We start from the raw sequence: 21,946 nt of genomic DNA, 5'->3' as shown, positions 1-21,946 counted from the left end.
AACTCACTTCAGGAGTGGTTTTATGAAGAACTTTATAAAAGCAAAGTTGTTCAAAAATTTTGAATAAATAATCTTTGCTTTTCTTGTCATAATTATGCGGTACTCCTAGTGTGTGAAAATTAAGCTTGAAATTTTCAAATCTAATTTTCTGAAAAACCGCTGCATTTTAGATTTTATTGAAAAGTGAAATGAAATTACCTAACCTAGGGTAATGAAATGTACTATGTCCCAATTTAGGTTCTGTCACAAAAGTCAAAGCACCTTCATTTGCACTGTGAGCTATCGGGCCTGGTAGAAAATGGCACTTCCTACCCATCAATAAATAAAACTGAAAAATCCTGCTTTAACTGATAGCTTTGTCTTTTCGTTAATTTAGGCATGTGATGTTAGAAATGTACCATCGTATTAAACTTTGCATGGTGATTACTGTAGTAGTTAGGTACGAATTAGTATGTCACGTTCAAAAGTACTCCGTACGTCAATTTTAAACATGTTGCTTTTAACAACAATTTTTTATGTGATAAAATTATACGATTGGTCTTAAAAATGTAAGTATGTCCTTAAACAATATCCTGTATTTAAGCAGTTTATCAAGAGATCTACTTACAATTTTGTTTCGTTCAACTTTAATGCATTTATATTCCGATTATTCAGTTCTGACACCCTACTCAAGTGATAGTGTTCGTTTTTCCTGCCGTTTCAGAGCTTCGCTTTTGTGGATGTTGTCATCCATGATTTTTGTGCTTCTCTTTTAAGATTGACATAATCATTACTTAAAATAGAGACTAAAATGCGAGGCACTTGAAAATAATTGTAGGAAAATTGGTACTGATATATAAATAGTTCTAATGTACCTAATAAATAACTAAATTTTTAACCCCGGGGGTAAAATTTGCTTAGGGGGGGGGGGGGGTAATTACCCCCCCTGATATTTGTTGGCAGGGGTAAATTCCCCCCCCCCTCCAAAAAAAAAATATTTTTTTTGTGGGGGTAATTTAATTATGTAAAAAGGTACCTACCTAATTATGAATTACTATTAAATATTTAGTAGCAAAAATTTTTTTTTAGTAGGGATTATTTATTTTTGGGGGTAAATTTTAAATGGGGGGGGGGGGGGAAGGAAAAAATATGGGGGTGCCGTAGGCATCTCAAAATTCGTTGGGGGTGGGCGGTAATCACCACTCCCCCCCCCCCCCTTGGACGTCCTTGATGACAACATCCATAAGTAGCAAAGCTAAAAAATTAAGTTATTAACTATCGAGCATTGTCATAGAAATAAACATTAAACTTGATAAAATGGGTAAATCACGAAAACTTTAAAATCTAGGAATCGATCTAGCACTGCAATTTATAAACAAATCTTATCATATAAAGTAGAAAACTTTGTTTTGTTTGTAGCGAAGGATCTTGCTAACCGCTGAACCGATATGATTCTCCGTTATAATGAAGCTTCTTATAGGTCTAGGGAAGGTTTATAACAATTTTGAATGAGGTTATACCCAACATTAATTTCCTCTAGAGGCGTAGCCGCTAGTCTTACTGAAACTTTGTGAAAATTATGTGTGAATTTATTTAATCCCTGAAAATTTCAGCCGTCTATCTTGAATGGAAGGGGAGTAAATCACTAAAACTTGAAATCTAGGAAATTCAGCAGCCCAATTAACAGACACTTGGACAAATCTCGTTTCGTTACGGACGGACAGACAAGGTGGGTTATAGTGTAGCATCGATAGATACTAAAACTAAATTTTCTTATAAATTTCGATAACTAAACTTATGCCTTAAATAGATGTTTTATTTGAAAAAATGAGTTTGAATGATTATTATATAGCTGCCAAAAGGCTGGTAGCACAATCTAGGTCCACATATCAAACTAGAAAAGTAAAGATAAGGTCTAAAATGTATGTAATAATGAACCGAAACAGCACAGCTAACAAAAAAGCGCAATTAACAAAGAGAGGGGTAGGTTTCTGGTAAAATCCGTAAAGGTGTGTGTTTTAAGCTTTAAAAATAGTAGTAGAATGATAATATTCACTAAATATGTGTATTTCTTATTGAAAAGAACAATAGACAATATATAGCTGCCAAAAGGCTGGTAGCACAATCTAGGTCCACATATCAAACTAGAAAAGTAAAGATAAGGTCTAAAATGTATGTAATAATGAACCGAAACAGCACAGCTAACAAAAAAGCGCAATTAACAAAGAGAGGGGTAGGTTTCTGGTAAAATCCGTAAAGGTGTGTGTTTTAAGCTTTAAAAATAGTAGTAGAATGATAATATTCACTAAATATGTGTATTTCTTATTGAAAAGAACAATAGACAATTTTTTTTTTAAAGTGAACATGAATTTTTATCGTTCTACTACTGTTTTTAACCTATAACATATAACCTTTACGGATTTTACCCTCTCTTATTGGGGTTTATCAGTTGATAAAGGTAAGATATGCATATCTTAATAACATGAATAAACTACTTCTAAATTCAACATAACTTTATAATAAGTCTATAAATAATCTGTTTATTATATGTTTTTTTTAATTTAGATTATTATTTATCCAAGTCTAAATAACACATGTTATACAATATCTTACCCCAGAAATAAAACAAGAATTAGATATTAGTCCAAACTGAATAAAAGACACAAACTGAATATCTCAACCCAATAAAACCAAACATAACCATCACTCATAAAAACCTGTATTTCAGGGATAAATATTACATAACAAAATAATAAATTTCCAAAAAGCCCGTCACTTATTATTGTTGAATATGAAAAACCGTTGGGATTATCAACTAAAAATATGCTTAAAAAGTAAAAATCAACACGATTAAAAAGGACAAACGGACATTCTGATAACGATTATGAAGTTGATACGCTTTCTAAATCCTACCTAATTACAACAAGATTCAACATGCAATGAGTGAAATCGATGGGACAATTCTAACATGCCTAAATTAACGATACAAGCTAACCGTTAAGGACTGACGGACGAACCGACCCTTATTATAGAAAAGCTTCGTTTTTAAAATTATTTAGAGATTAATTTAACCAAAGGTAAAATTTAATAATTTATGAATAGGTATGTAATAGTCATTTCTTTTTCTAGAATATCTTTATATGATAAATATGGTTGGTCCTGTATAGGACCGTTTGTTCCTGTGGGCAGACGAGATGATCAAATTACTTGGAGCTGGTGTACTTGGTGACAGCCTTGGTTCCCTCAGAGACGGCGTGCTTGGCCAACTCTCCGGGAAGGAGAAGCCTGACAGCAGTTTGGATCTCCCTGGAGGTGATGGTGGACCTCTTGTTGTAGTGAGCCAGACGGGAAGCTTCAGCAGCGATACGCTCAAAGATGTCGTTGACGAAAGAGTTCATGATGCTCATGGCCTTGCTGGAGACACCAGTGTCGGGGTGCACCTGCTTCAACACCTTGTAAATGTAGATAGCATAAGACTCCTTCCTTCTCAGCTTCTTCTTTTTCTTGTCTCCCTTAGCAATGGCCTTCTGGGCCTTGCCGGACTTCTTGGCAGCCTTTCCTGAAACCTTGGGGGGCATGGTGGTGTAGAAATGAATCTGGTTGTTGCACTAGATCCCCTTGCTTTTATACACCCAGTGTGTTCAATTTCCTAGGGTAGTAGTTCCCGCATTTATTTTTAATCCATTGTTTAACAATGAGGACAAGGCAGGTGATATCGCTGTAGGAGGGGATTATATGCACCGTGCCGTGCTGGGTCACCTAGTGATGCACCGCGCCGAGTGTCTGTTTCACTGCATGGATAAAGGAACAAATGAAAAGATAAAAAATATTTAATTTGTTAAAATAAAAAAGTGTAGGGACAGTTTCTCTCTGTAGGAATCCTCCTAAAAAAAACTATGAAAAAGCTTCCCTTTAAGGGGGAGTTAAACTAATCCAGCATTAAGCATACCCTTTAAAAATAAGAAAACATCATGACATTTTAATTTAAAAATGTTATTCCATTGAAGTATTTGATATTTTTTTCAGATATATTTGAAGTTTAATAATTTTATAAAGCGGCCATGCGCCTTGGAGCTCTAATTTAAAGATAGAGTATTGGGTAAGAAAATTGCCTACAAACATCAATCAATATCTGTAATGTTAGTGTTTCTTACATTGACATCAATATATGTGATACTACCGGCTTCGCCCCTAGCCTCTAGGGGCTTTGCCCCAGGAGGTCTAATCAAACCAATTTTTCGTATTTTAGATTAGAAGAAAATTAAAAAAAAAAAATTTTTTAGGTAGGGGGGAATTTTTTTTTGGAGGGGGGGGGATAGTCGACCCCACTATTTTAATTTAAGTTTTAAAAAGAATTTTTTTTTTTTTTTTGGGGGGGGGGGTAGGGTGTCCCACCCCCCAAGAAAATAGTTATAAACCTTCCCCAGACCTATGAGAAGCTACCCTGTAAAGGAGAACCCGATCGGTTCAGCAGTTAGCGAGATCCTTCGCTACAGACAGACAAACAAACAAACAGACGGACAAACAAACAGACAGACAAACAGACAGACAAACAGACAGACAAACAGACAGACAAACAGACAGACAAACAGACAGACAAACAGACAGACAAACAGACAGACAAACAGACAGACAAACTGACAGACATCGTTCTACTTTGTATTAAAGATTAGTGTTTAAGAAAGAATATGTATGAAATATCATTGTTTCTTGAATAGACATCAATATAAGTAATATAATATTTGTGTTTCTTTAAAAGACTTTAATATATTTAATATTATTGTTTCTTGAATAGACATAAATACATGTAATATTAGTGTTTCTTGATACATAAATGTGTGTAATACTAGTGTTTCTTGAATATACATCGATATATGTATTTTTAGTGTTTCTTGAATTAAAATCAATATATATAAGTTTGGTGTTTCTTGAATAGACAACAATGTGTGTAATATTAGTGTTTCTGGATCAAGTCAAGCTGAGTATGCCAATAGTCTGTTTTGGCACACGCTACTTGACTTGGGGGAATATTGGCATACTCTACTTGACTAGAGGGAATATTGGCACACTCTGCTTTACTTGGCGTAATATTAGCATACTCTGCTTTACTTGTCAAGATATGCTTTTTCTAAAATTTTGAAATAATTTTTGTATATATACTAGTGGCTCCACCAACGCCCCCCACCTCGATGTCTCTAGGAGCATTTGAGGGAAGGAGAAAGCTGAAAATCTCCTTTACATTTAAGTTTTAAAAAGAAAAACTATTGTAACAAATAATATGTTGTTAAATATGATATTAAAAGATTAATTTTTTATTTTGTTATTTATGTACAAAATTGTGTCTTTTGGTAAATAAATCGGAAAATATGTCAAATTCATCTTTTTGTCATGCTGCTTTGTTTGATAAACTATTGGCATACTATGCTTTACTTAATGAAATATTGGCATACTATGTTTTACTTGGGGGAATATTGGCATACTCTACTTGACTAGGGGGAATATTGGCACACTCTGTTTTACTTGTTGCCAATGGCACACTCAGCTTGACTTGATCCGTGTTTCTTAAATATACATCAATATATGTTAGTGTTTCTAAATTAGACATATATATGTAATAATAGTGTTTCTTGAATATACATCAATATATATGTTAGTGTTTATAAATTAGACATATATGTAATATTAGTGTTTCTTGAATAGACATCAATATATGTAATATTAGTGATTCTTGTATAGACATCAATATTTATATATAATTTTAATGTTTCTTGAATAGACATCAATATATGTAATGTCAATGGTTCTTGAGTAGACAACAATATATGTAATATTAGTGTTTCTTAATTAGACATTGATATAAGTAATATCAGTGTTTCTTAAAACTTAATTTTCCAAATTATTTAGATACAATCGTTCTGGCCCTCCCACCTCCTATAAATACAGAGCCTCTAATTCCAATAACCATTTGAAACTTGAAAAATGTCCGTTTTTCTTTTCCTATATCCATGCCTAAACGTATTTTTTGTGATGTACACTATGTAGCAAATGGCAGTTAATATACTGGCACGGCAAACCTCAACCCCGCTTCTTCTAACATAGATTTGTTGTGTACCGGCACGAATATACAACTTACTGGCGGGAAACTCAAAATTCCCCTCTCTAACTACTAAAATTTCTGAAACTAAGTGAGAACTAACTTTTTGAAAATTTAAAATCATCAGATTTAAAACAGACCAGAGAAATAAGAGTTGAAAACAAAGTAAACTTAACTGAAAATAAATAATAATAGTTTTGAGACAATTCAAGAGGTTTAAAATTTTAGAAGCTTTTAGAATTATACATGCATTCGATACGTGATCCTACGATTCATACAGAGAGACAAAAAAAATCCTGTTGCGTCTGTGTCAGGATTACCAAGTTAGGGTTAATATTTCATATTCTAAAAATAACTAAATACATAAAAGAAAAACATTTTCTTCATTCCATAAATTAAATAGGACATATTTCATGGTCAAAAAGTAAGTTCTCGCTTAATCCTGAATACAAGCTCCATATTTACATCCTTATGTCCCTTTAAATTTGAAATAGCTTGGCTTGGGTTCCATTTCATTGTCGGCCATTTTGAATTTTCGATTTACCGCCAAATGCCCCACTTTCAAACAAATGCCTAAAATATAAATCGTTTTTGCATAAAATATATGAATATATATATTGTCAGATAAATTTCATTTCATATTTATTAGTGAGTAAATAGTATTTTAAAGTTTAGTATTATGAAAAACTTCACAAGAAATATAAAGAAATGCAATTTGGTAACACAAAAATCTTACAATATTTTTTAAAAATTATTTTCCAAAAATGATATTTTTTTTACAAAACCATTGTCCAACGTTTAATTGCAAATGCTTTAAAAGTAAGCAGTAAGGTTTTTTTGTCTGAAGCTTCAAATCTCAATAACTACACTGCACAACAGTTTCACATAGGTCATATGATGGTTAGTTAGTTTTAGATTTAAAATTTGGGGATGGTTTACAGCTATTTTCTATTTTTCCTCTCCACTAATATTAATCTATTATCTTTTGAATTTAAGTAAATTTAACATATCACTGTCAAATGTGAAATACAGTGTGAAATTAAAATATGATATATAAATGAACTTATTTTGGATAATTTTACAACATAAATTTACATCTAAAATTTTTGTGCTTATCCTTATACTAAAGTAACAGGATGTTTGTTTGTGTGTTTGTACCGAAGGACCTCGCTAACCGCTAAACCGATCGGGTTCTCCTTAACAGGGTAGCTTCTCATAGGTCCCGGGAAGGTTTATAACTATTTTGGGGGAGGGTACCACCACCCTCCCAAGAGAAATCGCCCCTAGAAGAAAATTCCCCCCCCCCCAAAAAAAAAAAAATAAAATTTTTGGAACTTAAACTAAAAATGTGGGAGGAACCCCCCCCTCAAACAAAAAATTCGCTTCCCCAAAAAAATGTTTTTTACTTTTTCTTTTAAAATCTAGAATAATAAATTAGGTTATCAAATTCGACGCTCCCCTCCTCAAGTCTCTAGTATTTACATATTGACATAAAACCATAATTACACGGCTAAACTAAAACCCAAAAAGTTAAACCTGTTTAACAAGACAAAAATCATTACTATTTAATTTTTGTTTTGTTTCTCTGCTATGTCCTAACCTATCCTTTCTTTAACAAAAATATATGATATCAGTCAATGCTTCGATATAAAGTAGGAATGTTTGTGTTTGTCTCGTTATGATCTCATTAACCACTTAACCGATTCATTTTACGAGAGTTTCTGACATTTAGCTTTTGACGGATAGTCAAAAATAATCGCAAAAGGTTGGTAATTTTAAGATTGTAAGCTACTTGTAAACAGGGATCAACCTTCTACAATTTTGAAAATCAACTAGAAGTCTAAACTTGACCAGAATATGACAATTCCTCTTGTTAAACAGTTGCTCAAAACATTTATAAGGTTAAAATTTGAGGCTTAATCACGGCTGACGCTTTTAATTGCTGGAGTAACGAATTAAAATACCTTAACTACGAATGCTATTGAACTCTATGATTCCTTTAAAATCAGCATTTACATTTAAATTAATTTTTTTCTGTAGGGGTCTTCAAACTCTAAAATATAAAGATATTAAAAACTTTTCTCGTATTCATACGAATCCGGTGGATAGGAACCGGTTCTCATCCATACGAAAAAACTATGTCTAGCACCGAATTATATCCAGCTTTCTACAGATATAGAATGTACAATCATAAGATTAAAACCAGCCTAAGGCACCTGCTAAAAAAAACTGGTTTTAATCTTATGATTGTTCATTCTATATCCGCGGAAAGCCGTTTATAATACGATGCGAGAAATAAATATTATTTCTTTTAAAAACGTATCGGTAAATGTAAATCTATGTTATGGGTATCTCATTTTCTTAGTTTTATTTCTCAAGTTAAATTTTAAAACTTGAAAATTTTTACTGCAATAAAAGATACTTTTTAAGCCAAGATTTATTTACACTGTTTCGTTTACATGGAAGTATCCATTAAGAGGCTCTTTAAATTCCTAAGTTGTTTTCTTTCTTTGTCCTTTTTCATTCTTCTGAATAACTAGAATACAATTTTTAGTGAATTTTGAGGGGGGGGGGGTTATTAATGACATTAGTTTTCAATAAAGGGAAAATCCTAATTTATAAAGGGGGGGGTTTTTAATGCAACCATCTCGTAATCAGTGAGCAAATGGCACTTAGAATTCGAATTTCGAGCTGAAATTTTGCATGAGTAATCCTTGGTAGGTCTATTTTCCCTAAATTGAACAAAAAGTTGGAAAAGTAACGGCTGGCGGCTGGCAGCTCAGCCGTTTAGCCGTTTTTTGCCTATTTTTAGGGCAAATTCATCATTAATTACGTAGGAATCAACTTTTTAAAACATATTTTTGGTATAATTCATGTTAAATGATAGCAATAACCATTTTTTAAAATTTTTAGTACCAGCTGCTAAACGGCTAGAACCGGCTGAAAACGGCTGGGAGCGGCCAAGAGTATGAAGAGTAGATAGGGCTTGTGACATGTCTAGGGGTAGGTTTTTATGGGTGCTGAGCTCAAAAATACTACTAAAAATAGTGACGGCCAATCCATATGGCAGCTGGGTAACAGCTGCAGCTCAGCTGCAAGCGGCCAAGAGTAGAATGAGTATATAGTGCTTGTGACGTGTCTAGAGGTAGGTTTTTATGGGTGCTGAGCTCAAAAATGATACCAAAAATAGTGGTGGCCAATATATATGGCAGCTGGGTAACAGCTGCTGCTCAGCTGCGAGCGGCCAAGAGTAGAATGAGTAGATAGGGCTTGTGACGTGTCTAGGGGTAGGTTTTTATGGGTGCTGAGCACAAAAATGATACTAAAAATAGTGGCGGCCCATCCATTTGGCAGCTGGGTAACAGCTGCAGCTCAGCTGCGAGCGGCCAAGAGTAGAATGAGTAGATAGGGCTTGTGACGTGTCTAGGGGTAGGTTTTTAAGGGTGCTGAGCTAAAAAATGGTACCAAAAATAGTGGCAGCCCATCCATATGGCATCTGGGTAACAGCTGCAGCTCAGCTGCGCGCCGCCAAGAGTATAATGAGAAGTACCAGCTGCTAAACGGCTAGGAGCGGCCAAGAGTATGAAGAGTAGATAGGGCTTGTGACATGTCTAGGGGTAGGTTTTTTTTGGGTGCTGAGCCCAAAAGTGATACCAAAAATAGTGGTGGCCAATATATATGGCAGCTGGGTAACAGCTGCTGCTCAGCTGCGAGCGGCCAAGAGTAGAATGAGTATATAGGGCTTGTGACGTGTCTAGGGGTAAGTTTTTATGGGTGCTGAGCTCAAGAATGCTACTTAAAATAGTGGCGGCCAAAAAATATATGGCAGCTAGGATCGGCCAAGAGTAGAATAAGTAGATAGGGCTTGTGACGTGTCTTGGGGTAGGTTTTTATGGGTGCTGAGCTCAAAAATGATACTAAAAATAGTGGCGGCCCATCCATTTGGCAGCTGACTAACAGCTGCAGCTCAGCTAGGAGCGGCCAAGAGTAGAATGAGTAAATAGGGCTTGTGACGTGTCCAGGGGTAGGTTTTTATGGGTGCTGAGCTCATAAATATTACTAATGATAGTGGCGGCTAATCTATATGGCAGCTGGGTAACAGCTACAGCCCACAAGCTCATCTACTCATGCTACTCTTGGCCTCTCCCAGCTGAGCAGCGGCCGTTACCAAGTTGCCATATGGATGGGCTGCTACTTTTTATGGTAGTATTTTTAAGCTCAGTACCCATAAAAACTTACCCCAAGACACGTCAAAAGCCCTATGTACTCATTTTACTCTTGGCCGCTCTCATCTGAGCTGCAGTTGTTGCTCAGATGCGATATAGATTGGCCACCACTATTTTTGGTAGCATTATTAAGCTAAGCACCTATTAAAACCTACCCCTAGACACGTCATAAGCCTTATCTACTCATCCTTTCTGCTCTGCTTGCAGCTAAGCTGAAGCTATTTACCAGCTGCCATATGGATTGGCCGCCACTATTTTTGGTATCATTTTTGAGCTCAACACCCCTAAAAACCTAACCCTGGTTATATCACATGCCCTATGTACTCTTTCTACTCTTGGCCTCTCCCAGCTGAGCTGCGGCCGTTACCCAGCTGCCACATGGATGGGACGCCACTATTTTTGGTAGCATTTTTGATCTCAGCACCCATAAAAACCTACCCCTAGACACGTCACAAGACCTATCTATTCATTCTAATCTTGGCCGCTCGAAGCTGAGCTGCAGCTGTTACCCAGCTGCCATATGGATTGGCCGTCACTATTTTTAGTAGTATTTTTGAGCTCAGCACCCATAAAACATACCCCTAGACACGTCACAAGACCTATCTACTCATTCTAATCTTGGCCGCTCGCAGCTGAGCTGCAGCTGTTACCCAGCTGCCATATGGATTGGCCGTCACTATTTTTAGTAGTATTTTTGAGCTTAGCACCCATAAAAACCTACCCCTAGACACGTCACAAGCCCTATCTACTCATTCTACTCTTGGCCGCTCCCAGCTGAGCTGCGGGCGTTACCCAGCTGCCACAAGGATGGGCCGCCACTATTTTTGGTAGCATTTTTGAGCTCAGCACCCATAAAAACCTACCCCTAGACACGTCACAAGACCTATCTACTCATTCTAATCTTGGCCGCTCGCAGCTGAGCTGCAGCTGTTACCCAGCTGCCATATGGATTGGCCGTCAATATTTTTAGTAGTATTTTTGAGCTCAGCACCCATAAAACCCTACCCCTAGACATGTCACAAGCCCAATCTACTCTTCATACTCTTGGCCGCTCCCAGCCGTTTTCAGCCGGTTCTAGCCGTTTAGCAGCTGGTATTAGAAATTAAAAAATGGTTATAGCTATTATTTAACATGAATTAAACCAAAAATATGTTTTAAAAAGTTGATTCCTACGTAATTAATGATGAATTTGCCCTAAAAATAGGCAAAAAATGGCTAAACGGCTGAGCTGCCAGCCGCCAGCCGTTACTTTTCCAACTTTTTGTTCGATTTAGGGAAAATAGACCTACCAAGGATTACTCATGCAAAATTTCAGCTCGAAATTCGAATTCAAAGTGCCATTTGCTCACTGATTACGAGATGGTTGCATTAAAAACCCCCCCCTTATAGTATACAGTCAAGAGTTTAGACATAAACCGTTGAAATTATGGCGGTTAAAGGCAGGTGAAAGTTTTCATGTATGGGGATGAGATAAGCATAGGGAATTTAAGGGGAAGGGGTGATTTAGCTTGGAATTATGTAGCAGTGCGGGGTGGTATTACAATTATTGGGGGTGGAGAGGGGGATAACAAAGGAATAGGCTTAAAAGGAGAAGGAAAGGGTAAACAGATTAAAATCGTTTGGGGAAAAAAGAAATTTGCTCCAATAGGAGTAGAGAATTTTTAATCCCAAGGAAGATAAGAACCCCGTAGGTGTATAAATAAAGCATATTTGTGCTCAATCATTAAGTTTGAATATATTTCCAAACACCCATCGAATCATCATGTCTGGCCGTGGCAAAGGAGGAAAATCTAAGGCGAAGGCAAAGAGCCGTTCCAACCGTGCTGGACTTCAGTTCCCCGTCGGACGTATCCACCGTCTGCTCCGCAAGGGAAACTATGCTGAGCGTGTTGGAGCTGGTGCCCCAGTGTATATGGCTGCTGTCATGGAATACTTGGCCGCTGAGGTTCTTGAGTTGGCTGGTAACGCCGCCAGAGACAACAAGAAGACCAGAATCATCCCCAGACATCTGCAGCTCGCCATCCGTAACGACGAGGAGTTGAACAAGCTGTTGAGCGGTGTCACCATCGCCCAGGGAGGTGTTCTCCCCAACATCCAGGCTGTTCTCCTCCCCAAGAAGTCTGAGAAGACCAAGGCTTAAGAAGTTGACCGAATCTGCTCACTACATTGTACCTGAAACGCTCTCTTTTTAGAGAGCAACCATTTATATCAAAAGAGATAGTATTCTTATATTAACTTTGTTTTCCTTTGGGTGGAAACAATTACACTTCCCCAGGATTAAATATATATTTTTTTTAGATTCCTATCTACTGTAAAATTTGAATGTATTCTTGTATAACGGACAGGATATCTATCAGAAGAAGTGAACTCGCATACCGCACCCTGATATTAATTTTATATGAAAACACCGTTATATGCGAAGAGTAAAAAAGGGTTAACGAGCAAACTAGGGCTGGGCCGGATAGTTTCAATATCCTGCCCAACCCTAGAGCAAACGTACAACAGTTTCCAAAAATATTAAAACTACATTTTTTCTTGGTTGTAATATGACTAACTGATAACATAGATAGACTATTTTTTTAAAAATAACAGACTAGATAGTAGAGTAGCTTAACAGACAAAAACAATTTTTAAATAAAGACTATGATTTATGGTAAGAAAACGAAGTAGTGGGTTTCATTGTATTTTTACAGTAGATTTTGATTGGTTAAGTTAGGAAATTTTCTCACCTCTATTTATGAAGTTTTGAAGAGTATTGTTCTTGTTAATTCAGACACCTATCAATTCTATAAATCTTTAACTGTTTTTGGTTTATATTTATTTTAAAAATATTACTTTCAGGAAAACTTACATTTTGCCAGTATTTAGGTAGATATTAATCCCTTTTTCTATATAAAAATATTCTTAAAAGGAATTAAACTTAACCTATCCTAACTTAACTGATTGCTTAACTAAACTTAATCTATCATACTCTAAATACTGGACTTACCAAATTGAAGAAAAACACAGGGTGGGTGGGAAGGGTTTTTTGCTTTTTATCACCAAGCTAGATTTCAATTTTAATTCTGAAAAAGTATATAAAAATTATATAAAAGATATAAGATAGAATAAAACACAAAAATAATAAAACATAAATAAATATAAAATAACTTATTTCATAAACAGCTAAGAGAAAATTTCCATTCGGTTTCAATTGATCTTGAAACGGTCAAGGAAATTTTCTCACCTCTATTTATGAAGTTTTGAAGAGTATTGTTCTTGTTAATTCAGACACCTATCAATTCTATAAATCTTTAACTGTTTTTGGTTTATATTTATTTTAAAAATATTACTTTCAGGAAAACTTACATTTTGCCAGTATTTAGGTAGATATTAATCCCTTTTTCTATATAAAAATATTCTTAAAAGGAATTAAACTTAACCTATCCTAACTTAACTGATTGCTTAACTAAACTTAATCTATCATACTCTAAATACTGGACTTACCAAATTGAAGAAAAACACCAAAAAAAGTAAAAACAACCAAAAACAGTCACCCAAAGAGTAGCACGAAAATCTTGTAGAATTTTGGATCTTAAAGACCAATCAATGACGGGATTTTTCAACCATGATAATAATGAAGGAGGCCAATTATTCTGTACAGGTCTACCAATATGATCCACTAAATATTGTCCCTTAGGATCTGTTCTAGATAAAGTATCAGCGACCAAAGCTGGTAAAGTTGAAACTCTTGGTAAATGTTCAACATAAAGCTTGAATGGAGTCGACACAGCAATATGATTTAGAACAGCAACAATTAGACTAGTATATGGATCTTGTCGAGACTTGCCATTAACATATGCCCAGACAACAGCAACATTATCAACTTTGCAAACAACATGTTTGTTGTGAATCAATTTGTAATTGTGGAATAAAGATATTAACAGCCCAATAGATTCCAGTAGTGTTGTCTTGTTACCAAATTTTTTACCATCATCATCAAAGAGAGTGCAAATAAATTCTGTTGGCCATAAACACTGTCCGACATAAAAGAAATCTTGTAGTTCACTGTGTGGCATAACATATCCCACAGCTCCAATACCTATTTCATATTCACTGTAGTATGAGGCGCAACCCGCAGCATCAGAAACAAACACAATTGATCTGGCAGGATAACAGTTATTTTTATCTGTTATAGGGAAGGAATGTTGTAGCTCATCTAAAATATACATCCATTGATGAAGAAAATCTTTTGTGTCACATGAAAAAGGAATAGGTTCAGATTCATAGCTCATTTTCAAATCCAAAATGATAGGCGTTTTCAAAAATCTTAAAGGAGGACACATCTGTACAACAGTATTAATCATACCCAAAACCTGTTGAATTTCTTGTTTAGAAACAAATGTTGACTGCAATACAGTAGCTATGTGTTTAATATATTTGTTTCGCTTATCAACAGGCAAGGTCCAAGTCATGTGAAGTGTATCAAAAAATACACCCAGAATCACCCCTTTTTGTTGATATAAAAATGCTTTGTCTGGTTTATCCATAGGAGCCAAAGGTAAATTTATGACATTTGCTAACCTTAAATATTCCTCAACAAATATTTGATTTTCCTCTAAAGTTTTGGTCATCACTATTTGGTCATCTAACTGTCTTTCAAGATATAAATTAACAGTATCTGTTTTTACCTTTACCATAGAAGAGAAAGAATGATGTAGATTGTCATAATTTGGTACAGATGATCGAGCTCCAAATATCTGAGATGTCTCAAAGAAAAATCTGTTCATCCAGAAAAAACCTTGTAAATATAAATCATCAAATTTAGTAGGAACTAACTTGTAGGCACTTTGATGATCAATTTTTGATAAATATGCGCCCTTACCAATAGAATAGAGTTTTTTGGCAACAAGAGCAGGACTAGACATTATAACTTTAGTCATCTGATTATCAATAATTGCTTCGTTGAAACTGTTACCTTCAGGGGCACTCAAATTTAATATTGGGCGATATTTATCGGTTTGTTCAACAACAAATAAACTATTTATCCTTGCATTTTGAAATGGTGATTCTAAAAATGGTCCAGAGACATATCCTTTTTTGATCATGGTCACTAATTGATCAGTAAATTGAGAACCAATTTTTTGTTGTCCCATATTTAACGCATTACTGTCAAAAAGAGGACGTATTTTTTCGTAATCAACCAAAGAGTCAGCTCCATACGTAAATTTTTTATAGTTTGTAAAACTGATTGACATACGGGAAGTGACAATTGTTCTTTCATTAACAAAAATTCTTGTTCGAACATATCTGCGTTTAAAGGAGTATTTGGTTGACTTTTTTGAGGCAAAGGTCTTGAAGGAAATTTTGACCAAAAATCTAAACTTGGTTCATCATTGTAATTTTTAAGAAGAGGAATTTCCGGATTCTTTAATGGTTTTGGATTACTAACAGATTCAACAATTTTTGGGTTAAACTTAATTTTCTTAATCCAAGTTTCAAACACATCACCTGGTATTCCCAAATGTTGAAAATCGACACTGCCTAATACAAACACATTGTCAAAAACATTATAAACCCATCCCAACAGAATCAAATCTGAAAATAAATAAAATTATATAATCTGAACAATTATAAATTCAATAAATATTTGCATTATAGCAGAAATAAAATAATACATATTCAAAATAAGGTAGCTGCGCTACTAACTAAAATAAAATAGATAAAATATATGCATTTTACCGAAATAAAAATAATACATATTTAATATTTTTTCTGGAGGCAATAGAGATAAAAACCATGTATTATGGCGATAATAAAATAATACATGATAAAACAGAGTAGTTGTGTTACTCGATAAGAAATATGTATATAAAATAAGATTTATAGTATTAAAAATAAATCTACATAAAATCTAATTAAGTAAAATAGATATACTATCAAAGATAATTTGGTATAAACATTTATCAATGAAATATGTGATATGATAAATGCACGATTTTTGCTCAAATAAAATAAACTTTAATGATAATTTTAGCACATATTTTGTAAGCTCGATTGGTAAGAAAAATATTTTTAGAGATCATTATCACAGGTATGAAATAAAAGTGAAATATTTCAAAGTAAACACTAAATATTATAGTTTTATATAAAGCAACTTATAATAAAATAAAAGTGAAATAATTCAAAGTAAACAGTAAATATCATAGTTGTATATAAAACAACTTAATATTAAACATTTTTTAAGAACAAAATTATTTCTTTGAATGATTTTTGTTGGTATGAGACTGTCCACAGGGTCTATTATTAGGGGGAATTTTAATATTGCAAATGTGCAAAAATTTCCCGCCTCCTGCTAAATCAGAACACCTCCTTGTTTTTGAATCAAACTTGTTAGAACATCCCTTATCAGAATTGTAATTTTTACAAATAGACTTATAATGAATGAAGGTAGAACCTGGTGCAGATGGAGTCCATTCTGATGTGTCCACACTGTTGTTTTGCGTAGGTTTGGCTTTGCGTTCAAATGTTTTGTTTTCAACATATGGAATCATTTGAACATAACTGCATTTTGGATTGTAAGAACAAAAGCTACGAAAATGAGAATCCAAATCAGCATAAGACATATGTGATTGTTTTTGTGAAAAACGAATAGCATTTGTATGCAACACACTGTCTGTAAATGTAGAACAAAAAGTACCCTGATCTTGATTGGAATTATAACCAAAAGAATTTGGCATATCTTTTAACCAGTCGTGAACAATGAAAAACTTCCACAGCGGTTCTAATGATCCATCCCATGGTACAACTCTACTTTTTGCCGTTTTTAAAGCAAAAAACGCTATTTGAAAATGTTTGATATTTTCGATATCTTCCAAATACATTGATGTGAGAACAGTTTGATTACCACCATCATCATTTATTACATTGATGTTTGAAATCCCACCATTAGATTTCTTAACATTCTCAGGAGAAAACATTTTGATAGAAATCAATCTTGAATCAGGTTTATGAAGTTCCTCAAATCCTTTGGCAGTAATCTTGTTAGTTAAATCCAATCTTGATAAATCGTAGCTATTTATAGGAAGTAACTCATTTTCTTCAAAATAGTGAGCAGCCTGAACAAAAAGTTCTTCAGAACTTATGGTGGGTGCTCTATCAAATCTAATAGGGTGTAATTTTGATTTCAAATTATCACAAATGTTTTTTATCCCATGATTTTTCTAGGTGAACAGATAAATGATTGTCTTTCAACTTATCTTCTAAACAAGAAGATTTTTTAACACCTTTATCTCTTTTTACATTTTCTAAAGTTGCCTCAGCAAAAGTGAGATAATAATAACTTTCAGGAATTATTCCAGACGCTGGAACAAGATTTGGAAATTGTTTTTTAAACACATCATCAGATATGTCTTGATCAATAATAGCTTCGTCTCTCTTATATCTTTTAGAACTACTATTTTTTATCACACTAGTTTTTTGACTGAAGGTTGATAGATTTGCAGGAAAATTAATTTGATCAGGTATAGTCTGACAAATAAATTATTGAATGTTTTTTTTAAAATCAAAAAAATCTACCTACCTATTAATTTAAAATATAATTAAGATGTGATTAAAAATCTTTTAAAATAAAATTGAGTACTTACCTAAGTATTTATGAAATAATTTTCAAAAAAAAAATAAAATTAATTTTTTTAAAAATCAAAATATATTGAAAAATAAAACAAATTTTCAATAATCTATCCTGTTGATCAACAATGGTTACAGGTGAAGGTCCCATGCTTTGATTATTTCTTCTTGAATAATCAGATAAAAACTCTCTTAATTCTTTTATCACAGATGAATTTGTTTGACCTAACTGTTTGTTACTTTGTGTGTTTGTGTGAGCTTGAATTACAGACGGAGCGGAATTTGAATGCTGTGAATTACCCACATAATGCGATATTTGTTGACCCACTTCCTCCCTAGCTAAATTCAATAATTGATTTAAAGAAGAGTTTGATTCTTGATCATTGATTAAACCATATCCTGGTGGTTGACTTGATGAGAATCCTATAAACATAAGACAATTATGGTTCAAAATAATATGAACTAAATTAAACATGTCTTATATATCGAAGAAAAATTTTAAAATAATGATTTAATAAATAATTATATTTTCTATAATCAAAATAAAGGAATCATTATGTAAAAAGAAAACCTTTTCTTCAAAATAGGTAATACATCAGTTATAAATATCCAAGAACAAAGGATTAAAACTTAAAATATTAAATTCATTCATAATTCAAGAACAAAGAATTATGATATAAACTGAATTTTTTTTTTAAAAATCTTTAATTCAAAATTTTATATAATCCAAGAGCAAAGGATTATAAAAATAAAAACCTATAAAATAAAATAGGTACAATATGTAAAATTAAAAATATATATATAATCCAAGAACAAAGGATTATAAAAATAAAAACCTATAATATAAAATAGGTATAATATGAAAAAATTAAAATATAATATATCCAAAAGTAAAGAATCTATAATATAAAATGAATATGCAAAAGTTAAGAACAAAAACTATACTATATGGTTCAAGAACAAAGAACCAAATAGGCATATTCATTTAATAGAAATTTCATATATTCCAGTCAAATCAAATAAACAAAAAAAAAAAAAAAAAACGCGCACCTGTAATACTTTATGAAATTTAGAAATAATTTGTTTCTGTGCAACACCATGCAATCTCTGATATCTTTTGACTGTATCCGATTTCCATCTACCCCCTAACATAGCATCTTGTAATGAGAAAATTTCAGGTTGTGTGGCCATATGGCTCGGTAATCCAGCTCTGAAACTGTGTGTAGAGAATAATACATCAGGAAAAAATGGTTTCAGAAAAGTTTTCAACAAAGAATTCATGTAAGTTGTGGTTAACATCTTTCCATTGCTCAACAAAAATACAGCATCACCTAATTGTAATTCTTTTCTGGATTTTATCATTTTTATCAAGTAATCCAAATTAACTACTGGACACATAGCAACATCACCAGGATATCTGAAAATATCAACAACTACTCCTTCTGGTGCTTCAGAAGTTTTGGGTATAACAAGATCCACCAACAACTGATCATTTGACAATCTCTTGATCTTTGACCACGTAATCACTCTAAAAGGATCAACACAACCTCCAGATTTTGCGAGCATTTCTCCTCCTCTAAATGCTCCAAAAAAGCAAAATAAACATAGAGTCCAAATTACTTGTTTGTTGAAATCATCCAAAAAATCACACTTCCAAATACATATACCAAGAATTCTCAAAACAGTCCATGTCATAACACATCTGTATTGTTTGTCGGACACCAGATTTCTCAGGATAGATTCATTTTTTATACCCTGCATAACATCAGCAAGTCTTGCACAGTCAAAAGATTTATCAGATACCATATTTAAATGGTGTAACTTCTTTAAAGCAGATAAGTAAGATTGAATTGTACTGTATTGCAAACCTTTACTTTCATCCAAATAACAAACATAATCTAGCAATACATTAGATTCGACTGGAATATATGATTTTCTTCTTTTCAAAATACAAAAATTGGTAAAAGTTTTCCAAGCCGTCAAATAACTATCCCAAGTACTTTTCGCTTTAGACAGACATATTTTTTTCATTTGACTACTAGGTACCTCTGCAATATAAATCCAAATTTTCTTTTCAGTACCAAATTTTGACAATGTGTATGTACCTGAAGCATGTTGTGTAGCTGCATAAGAATGATCAATAGTTTGTTTTCGTTTGCATTTGAATCTTTGGACATTTCCAGAGTGAGCACTAGGAGATCTAACATACTTCTTGGCATCTTGAAATGATAAATCTTGAAAACCTCTTATCCCAGCCAAGATTGAAGGAAAATATTCCAACACACAAACAGCATAATCCTCAGATCCCATTTCATGATCGACAAAAATAGTAGGAGCAAGTGGGAAATGACCCAATCTGTCTCTCATTGACTTGGGAAAAATGGAGGTAAAAATTTGAACACATCCTCCATTAATGGTAGCCACATCACCACTATTCAATCTTGAATGATTCTTTAAAAATGTAGCACTTGCTGGCAACCATCTTATGTTAAGATCAAGTTCATCACTGTTTGCCGGACATCCAACCTCTAGTCTAAAACAACAATCACGAGCTCTGTCTGATAGAACTAGAACTCTCTTAACTCGATTAACCAAGTTTACATAGGCCTCGTTATCAGCAACTAGCTTTTCAATCGAAATATGGCCAGCCTCCAGTTCCTCTTGGAGAGAATACCATTCAGTATGCCAGCGATTATTCATGAACTTCAAATCACTTGCGGCAGTAGGAAAAGAAAATTTTAAATCTGGAAATGGATTTTCTCCCATGGCACATTCCAAGTTCAGAGGAAGTTTTAAGTCTGTGTTAGATTTCATCGCAACTCTAAACTCTCCACTCAATGTATTGTTATCAGATACACAACATACAGCTAATATCGCATTGATCCCATCATTTACATAAGCTTCAGTGACGGTTGGAAAGAAAGAGCCATATTTATCCGCTGAATGAATTAACCTAAACACATACTTTTTATTAGATATATGTGAAAAATAATAATAAGCATTCACATTAACTACTAATCTGCTTAAGAAAATAAAAACAGTAAAACTAATAATAAGATATCAAAATCTGCTTATACTAAAAAACAGAATAATATAATCCTTGACATAATAAAAATCAAGATCTTATATGAGAGTGAGACAATATAAAAATCTCGTAACATAAAATAATAATGTAATTTTGTATTTCCTGAGATAAAATGTACTTTATTTATGATAAAATTTTACTTACTTATTAGGATCCGTTTTCTTCTTATCTTTTGTCTGATTGCCAGGTAGGCCTAAAGGAGGCTGTGGCAGCGGCGGTGTCATTTTTTTGCTTTTTATCACCAAGCTAGATTTCAATTTTAATTCTGAAAAAGTATATAAAAATTATATAAAAGATATAAGATAGAATAAAACACAAAAATAATAAAACATAAATAAATATAAAATAACTTATTTCATAAACAGCTAAGAGAAAATTTCCATTCGGTTTCAATTGATCTTGAAACGGTCAAGGCAAATGTTAATGATTGCCCTATAGTGTAAGGAAGTACGCCCCGCAGGGGCTAGAAAAGCTGCTGTGAAAATATGACGAAACCCACTTTTTCGTTTTCTTTTCATGATACAAGAAAATATTCCTGTATAATTAGCAAGATTCATATTTTCCCATAAGATTACCAGCATACATTTTAATTATCTAAAAATAATTTTTACCTAAAAATCTATAATAGATTAATATTTTAAATAGTTTAAAACTTGTCATGTACGTACAATTGACAAGAAAATGTCACTAAAATCAAACATTTCCCAAACTATGAACTAAGGCGGTCAATCGGCTGACCGTGCATCGTATTCGTTGATTAGCAAATAACTAAACATCGCGCGTAAAATTAGATAACCTTTTTAATAAAACGCAAACTTTTGTTAACTATATCATGATTCAAATTGATACTATGGATTTAACAAACTTTATAAACTACAATTTTGTAATAATTTTCGCAAAATATCGCAAATAACATGATCATGATTCTGAAATCTTTTAATTAATAAGGTAAAT

General features: G+C 33.4%; 3 protein-coding genes across 4 annotated transcripts; 1 reads left to right on the top strand and 2 right to left on the bottom strand.

Annotated features, from left to right (window-relative positions):
- Positions 1 to 3,057: 3,057 nt before the first annotated feature.
- Positions 3,058 to 3,778, bottom strand: LOC145323376 (histone H2B-like). The gene has a single exon (XM_080165800.1). It carries the CDS (start codon positions 3,555 to 3,557, stop codon positions 3,183 to 3,185), a length of 375 nt encoding a protein of 124 aa, XP_080021926.1. The 5' UTR covers positions 3,558 to 3,778; the 3' UTR covers positions 3,058 to 3,182.
- Positions 3,779 to 12,027: 8,249 nt separating this feature from the next.
- On the top strand, positions 12,028 to 12,531 carry LOC145323375 (histone H2A-like). The gene has a single exon (XM_080165799.1). The coding sequence runs from the start codon at positions 12,062 to 12,064 to the stop codon at positions 12,437 to 12,439; it is 378 nt and encodes a 125-aa protein (XP_080021925.1). The 5' UTR covers positions 12,028 to 12,061; the 3' UTR covers positions 12,440 to 12,531.
- A 1,879-nt stretch (positions 12,532 to 14,410) lies between these two features.
- On the bottom strand, positions 14,411 to 21,408 carry LOC145322659 (uncharacterized). 2 transcript variants are annotated; one of them, XM_080164838.1, is made up of 5 exons: positions 21,137 to 21,408; positions 20,013 to 20,860; positions 15,790 to 15,822; positions 14,970 to 15,079; positions 14,411 to 14,497 (listed from the first exon to the last, which is right to left on the bottom strand). In XM_080164838.1, the coding sequence occupies exons 1-5, from the start codon at positions 21,214 to 21,216 to the stop codon at positions 14,471 to 14,473; spliced, it is 1,098 nt and encodes a 365-aa protein (XP_080020964.1). In that variant the 5' UTR covers positions 21,217 to 21,408; the 3' UTR covers positions 14,411 to 14,470. The 2 variants fall into 2 exon arrangements, with proteins under 2 accessions (XP_080020964.1, XP_080020965.1); XM_080164839.1 differs by lacking the exons at positions 14,411 to 14,497; positions 14,970 to 15,079; positions 15,790 to 15,822 and adding an exon at positions 19,222 to 19,662 and having other exon boundaries at positions 21,137 to 21,402.
- Positions 21,409 to 21,946: the final 538 nt, after the last annotated feature.

Source organism: Acartia tonsa, chromosome 6 (assembly GCF_053477335.1).
Source record: "Acartia tonsa isolate MP-2025a chromosome 6, ASM5347733v1, whole genome shotgun sequence".
Lineage (NCBI taxonomy): Eukaryota > Metazoa > Arthropoda > Copepoda > Calanoida > Acartiidae > Acartia > Acartia tonsa.
The sequence above is the reverse complement of the archived record's forward strand: the minus strand, read 5'-3'. Positions and strand labels throughout refer to the sequence as shown.